Source organism: Bos taurus, chromosome 7 (genome assembly GCF_002263795.3).
Source record: "Bos taurus isolate L1 Dominette 01449 registration number 42190680 breed Hereford chromosome 7, ARS-UCD2.0, whole genome shotgun sequence".
In the NCBI taxonomy this organism is placed as follows: Eukaryota; Metazoa; Chordata; class Mammalia; order Artiodactyla; family Bovidae; genus Bos; species Bos taurus.
Window position 1 is genome coordinate 16,465,522 of NC_037334.1, and position 17,282 is coordinate 16,482,803.

Sequence of the window (17,282 nt, forward strand, 5' to 3'; positions counted from 1 at the left end):
AGAGCCCAGCCTGCCCCACCTCCCACATGAGCCAATCCAGGGGTGGAGGGGGGCGGGGCGCTGAGTTGGCAAACCCCTCAGGCACCTGGGCAGCAGGAGAGAGGGGGCAGGAAGGAGGCTCAGACCAGGACGTACAAACACAAGCTTCATTGAGGGGAGAGGCAGAGTGGGCAGGGGCGGGAGTCAGTCTTCCTTCAGGCTCCCGAACACAGCGGCTGGCACGCTCTGCTGTTCCAGGCGCACCTCTGGATGGGGGCGGGATGTGAGGAGGACTCGGTCACTCTCTGGGAGGGGGTCCCACCCCTACCCTCCACCCCTCCGGCCCACTGGCCCCTCACCGTTGGGCTCCAGGTCCATTTCATCCTCATCCTCGTCCTCGCCCAGCTCAATCTCCTCTGGGTTGGCCTGCTGGGCCAGCTCAGCCAGCTCCTCCCGGGAGGCGTCACTCCTGGGGCGGAGGGGGCCACACTGCTCAGCCAGGCCCGGCGGCCCCCCACCTCCTGGTGTCTCCCCTCCTGAGAGCTGGCTGGCTCTGAGCCCCAGCCTCAGGGCGCCCTCCCTCACCTCACAAACAGGATCTTGCTCTGGGCCCTTGAGGGCTGGTCCCGCTCCGCCTCGGCCGCCAACTGCTCGGCACGCTGCTCCAGCAGCTTCATGTCATCCATACCGCTCTGCCCGGGGGCCAGGTCGGACACTGGGGGTGGAGGCAGGGAACGTGGGGGTCAGATGCCGTGGGGACTGTGCCTGCTTTGCTCTGGGTGCTGCTGGGTGCCCCCCACGTAAGCCTGAGGCCCCAATCCCCCAGGGGGTTCCCAGCCTGAGGCATGGGGGACGGGGTGAACCTTGATGCTCTCAGACCTGGGAGGCCAGCACCCATGGCAAGGGCCCGCTCACCAGTGCCCGTGGCGCTGCCCGACACCTTGAGCATCTGCGAGGCCATGAAGTTGACCTGTGTGTTGTATGTGGCCTGCACGCTGCGGCGGATCCGCAGCATCTCCCGGATGGTGTCCTCGTTGCCATGCCGGACCTCAAAGTCCTTCCACGTTTGCCAGAAGGCCCCGGTCGTCTGCAGAGGGGGTAGCAGGAACATGAGCTGGTCAGCTTGGCCACAACCTCCCACCCCTCAATCCCTCCCCAGGTCCAGGACCGTCCCTACCCGGGGGTCGCAGATCTGCGAGCAGAAGCTGTATATGGCCCGGGCGCGGTCGATCTCCCCGAGCTTGCACTCCATGTCAGCGAACCGCAGGCACATCTCCCGGGCGTGCTCGTCAGACAGCACCTGGTGGGGTTGGGAGGGGTCAGGGAGGCTGGGATTGGGGCGGGGGTGCACACACCCCTCCGGGCACACCAGGCTGGCCCCTGGGCAGTAAGCCTACCCTCTGCCACACACACACAGGCTCACTCAGATTCCCTGCCTGCAAGACCCTCTTCTTCCCCCTCACCCCCCACCCCCAACGCGGGCACCTCAATGGCCTTCTGATAGATGCTGCGGGTGTGGGTGACCCCGTAGATCTCAGCCGCCCGCTTGATGTAGATGTTGAACATGTCGTACTGCTGCGCGGGCTCCACAGCCCTGGTGGCACGCTCATACACTGCCATGGCGTGCCGCGCCAGGCCCCACTCTTCTTCCAGCTGCGCGTACAGCAGGTACAGCGCTGCGGCAGGACAAAGCAGGGGGTTGGATTAGAGATCAGCGGTTGGGCCTGGGATGCACCCCTACCCCCCAAGACCATTTGGCCCCCCTCACTCTTGGCATATTTGGGAGGGCAGCCATCCAGCGCCTGCTCAAAGAGGTCACGTGCTCGCTCCAGCTTGCGGCCCCCGTAGCGGGCAATGAACTTCGTCAGGTAGGTACTCCAGATGTCCGACACGTTGGGCCACTTGAACAACGAGATGCCGCGCTCGTATGCCTGCCCGAGGGGGTGCTGTGTGTGAGCCCTCAACAGGAGGACCCCTCACGCCCATGTCCCCTTCTGGCTCATTCAGCGGGCCCCTGGCCTGCCTGCCTGCCTCTCCCTCCTGCTCCTCCCCGTGATCACGCAATCAAAACCCAGCCTGGCGGCCAATGCATGGCCTGTCTTCCTCTATAGGCTGCCAGGACCCTAAACAGAGCTGGACTAGGACTCACTAAGCTAACTCAGCAACTTTATGGCTGAAGATGGGAGTAGATCCTCAGCTCCACAGACACTGAAGCCTGGGGAGAAAGGTCACCACCCAGGCAGGGGAGCAGGCCTGACACTCAAGAGGCGGCACTCATGTGTGTACGACACCGTCCCCCCCACCGTGTCCCCATTCCTGTGTCCCTGTGTCCCCCCAAATTCAAGTCAAAACCCTAGCTCCCAGTACCTCAGAACAAGATTATTTGGAAAAAAATTTTACAAGATGTAACTTGAGTTAAAATGAGATGATTAAGGTGACCTCGCTCCAATACAACTCACATGCTCATGACAGCAGAGGCAGCCACGTCAGAACACCACGAAGAGGCGACCTCTACAAGCCAGAGGGAGGGGCTCTCGGAGGAAAACCACCCTGCCCACACCTTGATCTCAGACTTTGGGCCTCCACGGTGAAGAAAACGCACCTCCGTGGGTTAAGCCGCCCAGTGGGTGGTACCTTGTGGGGGCGGCCTGAGCACAGAACAGTGTCCCTGACACCTGGGTGGGACCCCCGTACCTTGAAGCTCTCCTCAAAGTACTTGTGCTCCTCCAGGAACATGGCGTAGTTAATGACGATCTGCGGCGTGGCGATGCGCAGGTCCAGGATGCGGTCGTACACTGCCTTGGTGGACTGCGGGGCGGGGACAGGGCGGTGTGCCCCGGGTGGGGGAGTCAGCCCCCCTCCCCTCCGTAGGGAGCGCGTCGCATTCCCCCACCCCATCCCAGGGGCTCCACTGGAAGGTGCAATCCCACCCCCATCCTGTTCCAGGGGCTCACCTGGAAGGTGCCGAGGCTCTCCTCCAGGTCGGCCAGCATGGACCACACCTTCAGAGACTTGTACACACGGTTCTGCACAGGCTCTGAGCCATCAAAGTACTCGGCGCGCCGGGCAGGCAGCGCTGTCGCCTTCTGCAGGGGCAAGGACGGCAGGGGGAGGTGCTCAGGGGGCGTCCTGAACCCTGACGGCACACCCTGCAGCGCCCAAGCGCGCCCATCCCACCCCTCGCCGGCCCATCCCACCCCTCGCCAGCCTATGCTCACCCGCAGAAGTCGCAAGGCCTGGTCGTAGTTCTCATGCCGGAGCTCCAGCTCTCCACACTCGCACCACACACTGGCCAGGTCGTCCACCTGCTTGAAACTCACCTTGGTGGCTTTCTCCAAGATGACGCGGGCCTGCGGGGCGGGCAGAGGCCAGGCTGAGACCCCGCCCACGAAGGGGGCGGGGCAGAGGACCCATAAGACGTCCATCCGCGACACCCACACTCACATCGTCCAGCTGCCCGTTGTCCTCGTAAAACTTGGCAAACGCGACCCACAGCGTGTGGGGCTTGCCGGTGGCTTTGAAGGGGTCCACCGTCTGCACAGCCTCCGTGTACGTATTGATGATCTGGGAGGGAAGGGCTGGGTCAGGCTGGGCGGGGACCTGGTGGGGAGGGGGCGGGCCTCGGAGGAGAGGGGGCCAAGACAGGCTCTGGAGGCGGGGCCGTCACACACCTCCCGAGGGCGGCCCTGGTGCAGGGCCACACGCTTGTGCCACTCGTGCACGTGGTGCGGGTTCTGGCGCAGCAGGACGCTGTTGAGGAGCAGAGGCCGCCGGCTGATGAGCTGCTCGAAGCGGGCCAGGCGTAGCTCCAGGTCTACGTCATCTGCGAAGTCGGGGCAGGGCGGAGGGCGTCAGTTCACAGTACCCAGGGCACCTCCTGCTCACTGCCGGTCCCTACCCTACGCCCCCACTGTCCATCTGGGCACTCCCTCTCCGAGCTGCCCCAGGGCCACCGTGAACCCACACGTGGGCAGGGTCCAGGCTACCCTGGAAACCCCTCAATTCCACCGCCCCCCCCCAAGCCCTCCTTCCCTGCCAAGCTCTGGCCCAGGCCCCCTCTCCACCTCACTGTGTACCCTGCTTTCCCTTCCCACCAGCGTTCAACCCAAGCCCCACTGAAAAGTGTCCCCAGTCCTGGCAACCCACCCACTCACACTCCCCTGCTGCTGGCCTCTGACCCCAAGACCCACTCACCCCCAACAAGTCACTAGGGACCCCTCTCCCCCAGCTCACCCTCCTCCTCCCGCCCCAGCTCCGAGGCGGTCTCCATCTTCGCCGCGATCATACTCTCCTCGAATTGGGCATAGCTGTCAAACACCTGGGTGAAGTCCCGCACGGTCATCACAGTCCGGATGGCCTCCTCATACACGTCCCGAGCCTGCAGGGAAGGGAAGTGGGGGAGGAGGTTGTAAGCAAAGTGCAGGGGAGAGGCGTGTGTGCCCACCACAGGGACCCTAGGCATCTGACAGAACCGGCCTCTGAGCACCCATCCCAGATCAGAATCCCCGTAGGGTACTCCCTGGGGCCTGCCCAGCACTGCCAGCATCCAACAATGGTTGGAGCTCTCCCTTCCCCTCTTCTACCAGATGATCTGGGGACCTCGGCTCCTCATCAGTAAACAGAGTCCTGGGGCCTGCCCAGCACTGCCAGCATCCAACAATGGTTGGAGCTCTCCCTTCCCCTCTTCTACCAGATGACCTGGGGACCTCGGCTCCTCATCAGTAAACAGAGTGGCAGCTCCTCGTGCAGTAACCATGGGGCTCAAGTGAGATACATGATGGCCCAGCCCCCGCTGGACCAAAAGGGGGACCAACCACCCTGCCAGGGCCTGAGCCTCAGCAGGTCATGGACGGCTCAGCTGTTGCTACAAAGTACCCCTCACACCAGTCTGACCCCTCTTTCCAGCACACATTCTCCTGGTCATTCCCCAAACCCCGAGGGGACAGGCAGTATGAAAGGAAAGTGGTGGGAGGCCCCCTCACTCTGCCCCTGCCTGGCCAGTCTCCTGCTGCCAGCCCCGGCCTATGTGGTCCACTCAAAGTGTCAGCCCGAAGGGTCTTTGTATTTTTGTAGAAGGCACAGCTGGTCAGGCCTGCGTCCTGCTCATGGCTGGCTAACTCGCAGCTCCCTGTAGCGGGACACAGTTGGCCCCTTGTTGGCCTGCAGGGCTCCCCCTTCCCCCAGGCCTGCACAGCCCACTCTGGGCCCCGACTCCAGCTCCACCCTCTTGCTCTGATCACCCCTGGCCCACCCAGCCCCTCCAGGGACCTCTCTGAGCCCCCCCACACGGCCCCCATCCCCAAGCTTGCCACTCCACTGTCACAAGGAGAACAGCCAACATGAACAGATGGTAACACCAACACCTCAGGAGGGACCCTCACACCAAACCCCAACTCCAGCCTGAGTCCCAATAGGTGGGAATGCAACTGTCACTCTCAAAAGTTCATTCTCAGGAAACTTCAGCAAATGAGGACACCCAAGCTAAAACAGGTCCAAGGCTACCACCATGGAAAACTAGGTTTCGCTGGTTCAAGGTGGGTGCGCTCGCTGGCAGTCTGCCTCGCCCCACCTTCAGGAAGGCACGTGCAGAAGTGTGCACTAGCAATACACTGGCACATGTTTCTGCTCATATGCACGTCCACAGGTGTCCCCAAAGGCTGAGTGCTGGAGGGAGGCCCCGCCCCGCTCCCAGACCCCTGCCTGCCCAGGCACCTTCTCGAAGTGACCGCTACGGATGTAGTAGTCAGCCAGCGAGCACCAGAGCTTGCCCAGCTGGTCGGTGAAGCGGGTGAGGCCCCCACGGATGATGGCGTCCACATTGAGAGACTGCACCTTGTCAGGGTTCTGGGAGATGAGGTCACAGAGCTCGTGCCACAGCTGCGGGGTGAGGGAAGGTCAGCCTTGGCCCCAAGGGGCCAGCCCTCCCGCCTGGCCAGCACCCAGGGCCCACCTGGTAGTTAGACTTGCCGGCCTTCGACACGAAGCGTTCGTCGTTCACCACGGTGGCCAGGCGCTGCGCTGCCTCATCCAGCCGGTCGCTTGACTTGAGGTACTCGATATACTCCTCAGCGCTTTCGGGGCTCAGCTGGGCACCCACACACCACCGGCTGTCAGTGGGGCCACAGAGCCACACCACCATGCCCCCTCCCACCCCACCTCCGGTCAGCCACCCATCACTGTTCTGGGCAGGAGCTAGCGCTGCACTTCCAGTCTCAGCCCCAGCCCTCACCAGTCCAGGTCCAGCCCTCACTGTCTGGGTCAGACACCAGCGGTCCAGCCTGCACAGACCAGGCCTTGCTTTCATCCGAAGCCCCCTACCTAAAACAGCACTGCACTAAGGACTTCACGATGCATAAGAGACTATACATTTGGGGAAACCGCATGAGGCCTCCATACTGTTTGCCCCTCGACTCTCAGCCCTGCCTGTTATGTGTTTATCTCCTGTTCCCTGCCCTCTCGTGGTTGCAGATTTACTCTGGTTTATGCAGTCAGGCCGCAAGCATTTGTCTGCCAGGTGAGACTGAAAGCTCCGTGCAAACGGACGGTCTTAGCCACGCTATCCCCAGCACCTGTATCCCAGTGCCTGACGTGGAGCAGATGCTCGCAAACTCTCTGGAGATTGAACACAGAACTCATAAACAAAACCCTGTCTGTCTCAATGAGCCACGTTCCCATTTCCTGTCTGTCAGGGCACACAGTGCCCCCAACGAGCCCGTTTTTGGAAAGTCCTGACCTGGGGAACTGGCCCACCTGCCTGAACCTGGCCCCGTCTTGCCCTTTTAGGAGCCTCACCTTGAGGAAGCGCCGGTAGCCCCGCACAGCAGTCTCAGGCAGGGGGTGTGAGCGCAGGAAGCGCAGGTACAGGGGCCAAATACGAGAGTGCTGGGTGATGGGCAATGCCCGGAGGGCCCGGTCGAAAGTTCGGCGCGTGTGCGTGACACGTCCCTGGTCCATTAGGAACTGGCAGTAATCCAGCCACAGCCGGGGCATCTGGAGGGGTGGGGAGAGGAGGGGCTGAGCTGCCAGCCTCAGCACTGGGCCCCAGGATGCTGGATGTCCCCTGCAGCAGGACCCAGAACCCCAGTGTCCCTGGAACTAAGTCTTGCTCAGGCCGGCATGCACAGAGGTCACAGAATTCCCACCCCTGCTCTGTCCACCTCCGTGGACTCTGAGCCCCACCTCCCTACTCATTCCCTGGCCCAGCCATGCCCCTCCCCACCTTGTGCATGAACACAAAGGCCCTCTCATGGCAGTTGTTGACATCTTCATAGGCGGGGTCAGTCACGCAGCGATGCTTCACCTGTGCCCGGCGGGCCTTCAGGTAGCGGTACCAGAGTTTGTAGCTGGGAGTTGGAGGGAGGGGCAGTGACTGGTCAGCTTTTATGGACTCCCGGGACCCTTCCCTCTGCCCTATGAGACGAGGGCTAGGAGCAGGGGCCTGGGGAGGATGGCCAGGACATCAGGGAAGGTGTGCTCAGCGATTCCTGGGATGTCTACTCGCTGACACAACACCTAGGAGGGACCTGGGACCTACTAGCCAGTTCTGGTGTGATGGGATAAGAAAAGGTGGGGCAGGGGGCGGAGGCAGGCAGGGCAGCTGCTGCCAATCTCACCTGCAGGGCAGCAGCTTGAGCGCCCGCTCATACAGTTGATTGAGCCTGGGCTTGGGGGCCCCCTGCTTGAACTCGATGTAGCGGAGCCAGCACTTGACGGAGAACTGGTTCCGCATGATTTCCTCCTCATAGGGGAGGTCCTCTTCCTCCTGCCAGGGCATGGGGAGAAGACAGACCTGCTCTCAGAGCCTGCGCACAGCACCACTCCTACTGGGACCCCTACCCAGGTCCCAGATGCCACTGCTCACCACTGGAGCCCAGTCACCCAGATACCAGGACCAGACTTTTACCTCTCAGAATCTGATGACTTACAACGTGACCCAGACTATCAGACTCCTCGGTCACCGGGTTCCAGGCCAGGCATGAAACTATCACCCAGATATCACTCTCTTGGCCTTCCGAATCAAGCTATCCACTTTCTGGCCCAGGTCACCAGACTCTACAGACACCAAGGTTCTGGTCCAACGCTAGGCCTCTGCCCTAGTCACCAAGTCTTACCTCCTTAGAGCATGACTCCCCAGACACCAGACCTTTGGCATCTCAGGCTCCCACCAGCCAGTTTAGTTCAACTCTGCCCCAGAAGTTGGAAGCTAGATCCTTTATCTCAGGAAGAAAGGTATGGACAAGTTCCCTAGCCTTTAACTCGAGACACCAAGAAGCAATCTAGTGAAAATGCCACGCCTCTACTCCAAACACCAAGACTTTGACTCTCCAGGATTCTACTGGCCGTCGCCCACTCAGCTCCACATCACCAGGTCTTTACTTCTTTCCCAAGATTCTCCCGGTCCAGACACCATGCCTTTATCCCAGAAACTATAACGCTCAGGACCAGACCTGGACCGTTACCCGGAACACTTAGATTTTACCAATGAAACCAGCCCTGGACTACTCACCATGCTTTTACTTCAAACACCAGGCCTCTCAAGGCTTAGCTACATGAGTTTCCCTTCCCGCCCACACCCTGCGCGCTCCCATTTCCGCCCCAGGTCTGGGATGCTAGGCCCTTAACTTCGACCATTTGCTCTTTACTAAGGTCACCTGAGCTCCGGCACCAGATCTTTGCTCCTGACCAGCCTGGTCCAGACATCACGAGTCGGCCCGTAAGGGTCCTCCTGCTCTCAGGCCGGCACAGTTTTAGCCTAAATATCCCGAGTGGCCAAGCCCCAATCCCCTGAGGTATCTAAGCCCCGGCGCCCCTATGAATGCCATCCCCGGCCCGCCGCGGACTCACGAACACAAGGTCCGGTCGCTCGGGCCTCGAAAGCCGCGCCATCACCACCATTTTCCAGGCTCCCCAGACACGGACAGGAGTCGCGGTATGATGACGTCTACGCCTAAAGGCCTCCTATCTCGAACCAGACTAATTTCCCATTGGCTGAACTCCTCCCGATCATGCGCCAGGTGTTGTTGACTTTCCTTTCGACCACCCCAGCTACCGGAAGCATTGGCGAGCGCCCTAAGATGACGTCATCATGAAGCTACTTGGACCAATCAGCTTTAGCAGAGGAGCCCGCGGACTCCCAATGACCTACTGTCTTGTTGGACGGTTGGCTTTGGGCGGAAGCGGCTGTGAAGCCTAAGAGCAGAAACATGGGGGTGAAGCTTGAGGTGTTTCGGGTCAGTGAGCAACGGAGCGGTCGGAAAGCTGGGCGCGGGGTTCTTCCTGGATGAGAAGGCTCTGAAAAGGGAGGCCTCCGAGAGAGGGGCTCTGGGGCGAAAGCTCCATTGATTTGAAAGGGACCTTTACTGTTGGAGACGCAGAGAAGGGGGCGCTGGGTTGGGGGCTCTGGGAGGGCAGGTGTGAGGAAAACCCTCTGAGAGATGTGACCTGGGGAGGAGACTCTAAGAAGGAAGACTTCAGGCTCTGGCGGAGCTCTCGGGTTTAAAGTGGGTGTGCGTCTTTCTCCTAGACCGACTCCTAGACTCTGAAGAATGAGTTCTGGATCTGAGGGTGCTCTGGAATCTAGCTGGGGGTGGTTTGAGGTCTCAGAGAGATGCCTTTATTGTAGTACAAGCTCTTCTGCTCCTGGGGCCAATATATCTGTGTTTCTTTGAGAAAGAGTCTTTCAGACTTGGAGGGGGCTTTCGGGGTGGGGGTGGGGGGTTACTCTTGGATTCTTGGCACTAGACTTCAAGGTGTGTGACTTCTGTACCCTTGCTGGGAGTTTTGGGGTTCTGGAGGGTCCTGAAGAAACACCTCTGGTCTCGGCCAGAGGATCGTTTTCCCGACTCTGACCAGCCTCTGTACAGTAGGGGTTGAGGCGGGGATGGTAATTCCTGACTACTCATCCCTCCCCTTCCCTTCCAGATGACCATCTACCTCACCTTCCCTGTGGCTATGTTCTGGATTGCCAATCAGGCCGAGTGGTTTGAGGACTATGTCATACAGCGCAAGGTGGGCACTGGTTCATTCCAGGCAATGGGGAAGGGTATGAGGGAACAGGGTCAGCCTTCCCTGAGCCGACCCTGCCCTGGATGCGGGGCTCTGGAGGCTTCTGGCTTGTGACTCCATCTGTGACTTTGTCCCTACAGAGGGAGCTGTGGCCCCCTGAGAAGGAGGACCAGGTAAGCCATGTACTTTTCCTCCCACCGGAGTGGGGAGGGGCCTGGATTCCTGTGGGCAGGGAACCTAGGGTGGAGGGACACATGATTTCCTTAACTGCCCTCTCCCTGAAAGTGAAAGTTGCTCAGTCGTGTCTGACTCTTTGCGGACCCCATGGACTATACAGTCCATGGAATTCTCTGGGCCGTAATACTGGAGTGGGTAGCCTTTCCTTTCTCCAGGGGATCTTCCCAACCCAGGGATCAAACCCAGGTCTCCTGCATTAGAGACGGATTCTTTACCAGCTGAGCTACAAGGGAACCCCAAGAATACTGGAGTGGGTAGCCTATCCTTTCTCTAGCAGATCTTCCCAACCCAGGAATTGAACTGGGGTATCCTGCATTGCAGGTGGATTCTTTACCAATTGAGCTATCAGGGAACTCCCTGAAGGTTGAAGCTAATCTGGGGTTGTAATTGGCACAGGCTTCATTGTAGATAGGAACTCTGAAGCCACGGTCTGGGGGGTTAAGGGGAGGTGGGCTGGGAACAAGATCCAGGCCCTGAGGTGCATTTGCCTCTCCTTCCTTCCCATTTCACCTCCCCAGCGCCGGGAGCTAGAAGAATTCAAAGAGAGGATACGGAAGCAGCGGGAGGAGAAACTCCTTCGTGCTGCCCAGCAGGGCCCCTGAGGTCTCTCCGTGCCGGAATTCCAGCCTGCCCCGAAGAATAACACACACACGGTTCTTTGTTGCTCATGGAAGTGCTTTATTGTCGGCTCTCAGGGGCCAAGTGGGGCCCAGGACACCTCAGGTCCTCAGGGGGCTTGTGTCTGGGGCTGGGGGCTGCTGTTCCGACGGAAGCTGAGAGCAGCTGGGTCCTGGGGGGTGAGGAGGGGTTGGGGACTGAGGGTCCCAGCTCGTTTCTGCACTCCGTCCTGTTGATACAAAGGGGTCAACCAGAGAGAGGGGCCGAGGGTAGTGCCAAACAGAGGGGGACACAGACGCTGGAGGGAGGCGGCAGATGGCAGCTGAGTCACACCTCCCCTCCCTCCCCTTACCTGCTCCCACCATCCCTGAGCCTCTGTGCTCCTTGGTTACTCAACATTAAGGGTGGTATTTTGGGGCTGGTGGGTCTTGGGGGCCTCACTGGGGTCCTGATCAGAACCCAAGCTGTGGGCAAGTATGTGTGATGTGGACATGTGGGGGTCTGGATGCATCCTGTGCACAAGCTCACCTGTCCTCCACCCTCGGGGTGCCTTCCCAGGAAGGGGTCTATTCTCTGTCACCTCCTCATAGCTCTCAGACACTCGGGCTCAGGAGCTGTGAGTTCTCGCCATGTCTCTGACTTGAACATGCCCCAGACATGACCTCGATCCCTTTTCAGCCCTGTCTGGGCCTCTGCCCTCCCTCTGAACCGGGGTATTGGATCCACCGGGGTCTTGTGACTGGCAGGGACTCAGGATGAGTGCTCCTACCAGATGATGGATGGACAGAGGTGGGGGTGGGGCCCCTTGCACTCCTGGCTGGGGGTGGAAGGCAGGGTTAAAGGCCTCAGCCTGGTTGGTCTCTCCTCAGCCCAGGCAGAACATCACCTACCTTGGGGCCCAAAGGCTGGAAGCCAGGCAGAGCGCTGACCGTCACTCGCTGGTCATCCATGCGGCGGCCCTGGGTATTGGCCAGCATGTCCATGAGGCTGTCCATCTCGGGTGCAGGGCTGCTCTCTGCGTGGAGCCAAGGCCATGGGGAGCTCAGCCCAGCTGGAGCCCCCCAGCCCACATCCTCCAAGAAGCATGCTGGTATCTGCCCCCAACCCATGGCCATCTCTGTCCCCAGTCACCAGCTCACTTTCTCAGACTCTTTCCCACAGGCCCCCCAGGTGGCCACTTGCCCCATTCATGCCCGGCCACCCACATCACAGCCACTTCTGCACACCCTGCTGCCCACTCTCACGGCTGTCAGAGGCTGGGCCCGGCCCCGCCTGCAGCGAGCAGCGCTGCTCCTCCATCCGGCCGCCCTGCACGTGGCTCAGCAGGTTGAAGAAGCCCTCCTGGTCTGGGGAGCCAGCCTGGGGAACAGATATGCTCAGTCCAGCCCACCCTCAGCCAGGAGACCCATCAACCCAGTCAGCCAGCTTCCACCTGGCTCCTGGGCCCGCTCTGAGCTTCTCTGTGGCTCTCACCATGGTCCCCGCCGATGTGCTGCTTTGCAGAGCTGCTCCAAATGAGACATGAGTCTCCTCCTCAATCTCGCCCTGGCCCCTGCCCCAGGGGGCCCCACCAGCAGTGCCACGTGACTGCAGCGCTGCCCCAAGAGAGAGGGCTGACGTCCTACATAGGGGCCTGACTGCGGGGTGGCCTGGGACTGGGACACTAGCCAGGGGACCATCCCGGGGGCCGCTCCCTTATCCCAACCCCCTCCCTTCATGGGGTCATCACTGAGAGCCCTGACCTCGCTGGGGGGTGGATTAGGCACTCAGAACCTCAAGTGCCCTCCTGCACCTTCTTAGGTGGCAACTGGGTCAGGGGTCCCAGAAGACTCCTTGCTAATTAGGTGCCCTACAAATGAATTAGTCTTGTCATTCACAGGCCCTTGGGGGGGTGGGGGTGGGGCCTGCTCACCTTGTCGCAGGCTGAGCCCACATCCTCCTGTTCCTGGTCCATCGTTGTCCCTGCTGCCCTCCCCTGGATCCCGTCCACCTCTCCGCTGGCCTCTGCCCCAGCCCCAGGCCAGAGAAGGCTTTTTAAGAGACTGGGATATGGAGGGGGGCGGGGTGTGTGTAGTGGATACCCAGCCCCAAATCCCCAGCTCATGCCCCATCTGCTCCCACCCAAGCTTAAGCCCCATAAAGATGATCCAGATAATTGTTTTTGCAGCGTGAGGCCGGGGCTGCTGTGGGGGCAGGAGGCAGGGTGACCTGGGTTTAGGACCCGCTGGGCCTCAAGGACTCTGAGGTGGAGTGCAGGGTCCCCACAGTGGAGAGCTTGAGTTGACTGGACCCCCTTGGGAGAGGACTGGACCATGGGACAGCTCAGGTGACATCTGCATCCACCTTGCCCACCCGTATTGGCTGGAAAGGCAGTTGCCATCCACAGGTGGTGGGAGGAGAGGAAGCTCAAGGACACCTGAGCCACCACCAGCTAGCCTGGCTCCACCTCTGTCTCCTGGCCATCCTTTCTACTACTGTCCCCAGGTCTGGTTGTCCACACCTCATCCCCCCAAAAAACTGGAAGTTGTGGGACCACCTGTCTCCCCATCACCAATGCCAAGTTGGCCTGTCTCCTCCCATTTGACCCCCCCTCCCCCAGTCCCAGTTAGGGATGAGAGGCTACAGTCCTGCCGAGGGAGGCAAGAAGGAAACCCCACCCCGTCCCCTGAGCAGCTGTGGCTCCCCATCAGTGCCCTGGGAGAGGGTGCTGTTGGGAGGACCCCAAGTGCACCCCACCCCCTCTCCCGCATGCCTTTCTGGAAACCAGTTCAAGTTTCTTCACAGGATAAAGGGGCCGCACCATGACCACCTCTGCACGATTGTAAAGCTTGGTCCTCCTCCCCAGACAGACCACTGCCCTCTGGAGCCCCTGTCCACATCTTCTCCGTGGCCCCATGACCCCAAATGCCAACGTGCTGTCCTGCTCCTCCCCAGACATATTAGTTCCCAGACTTCTTAATGAAGTGTGCCGAACGAGGTAGCTTAGAGCAGCAGACATTTATTGTCATACAGTTCTGGAGGCCAGAAGTCCAAAATCCAGGTGTTGGCAGGGCCATGCGGAGGAGAGACTCTTTCCTTGCCTCTCCCTGGGTTCGAGTGGCTGCTGGCAGTCCTTAATGTCCTGTGGCTTGTCGCTGCAGGACTTGTCTCTGCCTTTGTCATCACAGGCATCCCCATCATGTACTGTTTTAACACAGCTGTCCTAAGACATAGACACTAGTCACACTGCTTTGGGGACTCACCCTACCACAGCACAACCTCATCTTTTACTAACTGCACCTGCAAAAACCATATATCCAAAACAGGGCACATTCTAAGGTACTGGGAGTAAGGGCTGTAACATACTTTTTTTTTTTTTTTCCTTCAAGGGGGTGGTTAGCACACCCTTGAGCCCATAGCAGCAGAAGACCTGATTATCCTCACCTGATAGAGTGAGGCCAGACCCTACAGAGTCTCACCACCAGAGGACAGACCAAGAGAGACGCTAGAGGTGGTCCCAGCTCCCTCCCCCCTCCCCATTGCCCCTACAATCCATCCTTCCTCCCAGGAACCACAGGGGTCTCCTCCCTCCCTCACTCAGAACTCTCCCTTGGCCCCCACTGTCCTCAGGAGAAAACCCGAATACCATGAGACCATGGAGATGTTCTAAACTTGACTGGTGATGTCAGTCAGAATGGCCATCATTTAAAAATCTTATAAATGCTGGAGAGGATGTGGAGGAAAGGGAACCATCCTACACTGTGGGTGGGTATGTAAGATAGGGCAGTCACTATGGAGAACAGTATTGGAGGTTCCTCAAAAAACTAAGAATGGAGCTACCATATGATCCAGCAATCCCACTTTTAGGCATACATCCAGACAAAACTAACTTGTAAAGATACACGCACCCCAGTGTTCATTGCAGCACTATTCACAATAGCTAAGGCACAGAAACAACAGATGAATGGATAACAAATGGAGAATCAACAGATGGATGGATAAAAAAGATGCGGTGCATATACACAATGGAATATTACTCAACCATTAAAAAGAATGAAATAATGCCATTTGCAGCAACATGGACCTAGAAGTTATTATACTAGGTGAAGTAAGTTAGAGAAACAGCATCTGATTTCACTCAGGTATGGAATCTAAAATACGACACAAATTATTTACATAACAGAAACAGATTAACAGACACAAAAAAGAGACTTGTGGTTGTCAAATGCAAGGAGGTGTGGAGGAGGGATGGACTAAGAGTTTGGGGTTAGCAAATGAAAACTTCTATATAGAGTATAGCACAAAACTATTTAATATCCTGTGATAAACCATAATGGAAAAGAATATGAAAAACAACGTGCATGTATATCTGAATCATTTGCTGTAAAGTAGAAATTGACATGGTAAATCAACAATACTTCAGTAAATAAATTGACAGGTAAAGGATACACAACCGTGAATATGGCAAAAGCCATTGATTGTCCCCTCTGTGGTTAAATTGTATGTGAATTATATTGTAATAAAGCTAAGAAACAAAAAGGGGAAAAAAAGGATGGTAGAGAGGGGGAGAGAGAGAAGATGAGGGAGAGAAAGAAAAGAAGAAAGAAAAACCCAAGCTCCTTTGTAGAGAGGCCAGCCCTCCTGGTTTGGCCAGGACTGTCCCAGTTTTATCACTGAAAGCCCTGGGTCCTGAAAACCTCTCAATCCCATGCAAATTGGGCTAGGTTAGTCCTGCCATGTCCCACTGGGGTCTGGTCTCTGTGGCCCCTCCAACCTCAGCTTCTGTTGGGGAGGGGGGCATCCCCCCCTCATCTCACTCCAGCCACTCCTCCAATCTCACCTCCTGCTTCTCTATGCACGGCTGCTCCCTAATACCGCTCAGGGTTAAAAGATCATCCCCTCAGGATACCCCTCTGGCACCACCCCCAATAGAGTGCCCCCACCCCACCCCCAAATTTGCTATCATGTCACTTTCTTTCCTTAAGGCATAATTGATCATTTTCTCTCCCCTCCTCCTCCATTCAACTTTAAGTGTGCCTGGCAGGCTTTTTGGTCTTACTCATTATGGTCAGTCCCATGCGCATCCCGTGAAAGTGGCACAGGGCTTGGCACTTGGCTAAACTCTCAAAAAACCACAGCCAAATAAAACCACGCGTTCAGGACTGAGCCAGCTCAGGATTCTGTACCCACACACGAGTGTCACACCTTAAATCCTCATCAAAAGGAGAAGGTGATGCTGGACTGTGCCTGCTGTGTGATAAGGTGTCAGCCCTTTGCTGGCACACAGCCGGGGCAGGCCCTAATATTTCAAGTCGAGTGTAAATTGAGATGTGTGTGTATGTATGTGTGCAAGCGGTTGAACATGCCACTGAGTTCACGTGTGCATCAGCAAGGCTGTGACTAGCATACCTCCTGGGACCAACTCGTGCTTCAGACTGCAATAGGCCTATTCATCACCCGGCCTTGGACAAGGGTCAGTCCTAGTTGCGGTTTCATTGTCCAACCTGCGCTGCCCATCAGGGCCTCTGCAGGGTCGACTGAGAATCTGTATGTGTGTGTTACCTGCTCAGTCGTGTCAGACTCTTTGTGATCCCATGGACTGTTGCCTTCCAGGCTCCTCTGTCCGTGGAATTCTCCAGGCAAGAATGCTGGAGTGGATTTGCTATTTCCTTCTTCAGGAGATCTTACCGACCCAGGAATCGAACCCCTGTGTTGCAGGCAGATTCTTTATCATCTGAGCCACCAGAGAAGCCCCGACTAAGAACCTGATAAGTCACTTAAGTCGTGTCCGACTCTGTGTAACCCCATAGATGGCAGCCCACGAGGCTCCCCTGTCCCTGGGCTTCTCCAGGCAAGAACACTGGAGTGGGTTGCCATTTCCTTCTCCAATGCAGTAAAGTGAAAAATGAAAGTGAAGTCGCTGAGTCTTGTCCGACTCTTAGCGACCCCATGGACTGCGGCCCACCAGGCTCCTCCGTCCATGGGATTTTCCAGGCAAGAGTCCTGGAGTGGGGTGCCATTGCCTTCTCCGGACTGAGAACCTAGCACCCAATAATTGCTAGCTTAGCTCCAACCTTCCCCCAGGCCTCCTTATCAAGTGTTGCCCAAGCCCACTGCTGCTACTAAAATCGGGAACAGAAGGTAAGTGGATCACGGGTTTGTGGTCCCGTAGCTCCAAGTAGGCATACACAGTATCGTTTAGACCCAGGGGAGAAATTTCTGCCGGGGTGGAACTATGCCTGGGGAAGATAAAGGGGTTATTATTGCCTTGCGATCCCACTTTCTCGTTGCACACAAGCTAGGGAAGTGTGTCTGAGCTCACGTCTATGAACGTGTCGTCGGGCCGTGCTCCTCCGGCGACTTTGAAGATGTCTGCAGGGACGCTTTCCCCTGTCGTTTCAGCAAGGAACGCAACTTCTCCGAGAACCGGTGGAGGGGCGGGGCCAGGTGGGCAGGGGGCGTGC

General features: G+C 58.1%; 3 protein-coding genes across 5 annotated transcripts; 1 reads left to right on the forward strand and 2 right to left on the reverse strand.

Moving 5' to 3' along the window:
* Window positions 1–133: 133 nt before the first annotated feature.
* Window positions 134–8,878, reverse strand: XAB2 (XPA binding protein 2). Its single transcript, NM_001075919.1, is given in 19 exon segments — window positions 134–245; window positions 339–448; window positions 565–694; window positions 895–1,066; window positions 1,157–1,279; window positions 1,465–1,655; window positions 1,748–1,910; window positions 2,674–2,787; window positions 2,934–3,065; window positions 3,198–3,329; window positions 3,424–3,543; window positions 3,651–3,802; window positions 4,213–4,357; window positions 5,692–5,856; window positions 5,930–6,064; window positions 6,772–6,969; window positions 7,199–7,322; window positions 7,593–7,741; window positions 8,824–8,878. Coding segments are annotated over 19 exon segments (2,568 nt in total). The 5' UTR covers window positions 8,875–8,878; the 3' UTR covers window positions 134–183.
* Window positions 8,879–9,170: 292 nt separating this feature from the next.
* On the forward strand, window positions 9,171–10,889 carry PET100 (PET100 cytochrome c oxidase chaperone). The gene is made up of 4 exons (XM_002688857.4): window positions 9,171–9,209; window positions 9,901–9,987; window positions 10,125–10,157; window positions 10,740–10,889. Exons 1-4 carry the CDS (start codon window positions 9,183–9,185, stop codon window positions 10,821–10,823), a joined length of 231 nt encoding a protein of 76 aa, XP_002688903.1. The 5' UTR covers window positions 9,171–9,182; the 3' UTR covers window positions 10,824–10,889.
* On the reverse strand, window positions 10,879–17,233 carry PCP2 (Purkinje cell protein 2). Of its 3 annotated transcripts, none has more exons than XM_005208787.5 (4): window positions 12,752–17,233; window positions 12,084–12,198; window positions 11,730–11,854; window positions 10,879–11,068 (listed from the first exon to the last, which is right to left on the reverse strand). In XM_005208787.5, exons 1-4 carry the CDS (start codon window positions 13,217–13,219, stop codon window positions 10,949–10,951), a joined length of 828 nt encoding a protein of 275 aa, XP_005208844.3. In that variant the 5' UTR covers window positions 13,220–17,233; the 3' UTR covers window positions 10,879–10,948. The 3 variants fall into 3 exon arrangements, with proteins under 3 accessions (XP_005208844.3, XP_005208845.1, NP_001073797.1); XM_005208788.5 differs by lacking the exon at window positions 12,752–17,233 and adding an exon at window positions 12,313–12,744; NM_001080328.2 differs by lacking the exon at window positions 12,752–17,233 and adding an exon at window positions 12,313–12,351 and having other exon boundaries at window positions 12,066–12,198.
* Window positions 17,234–17,282: the final 49 nt, after the last annotated feature.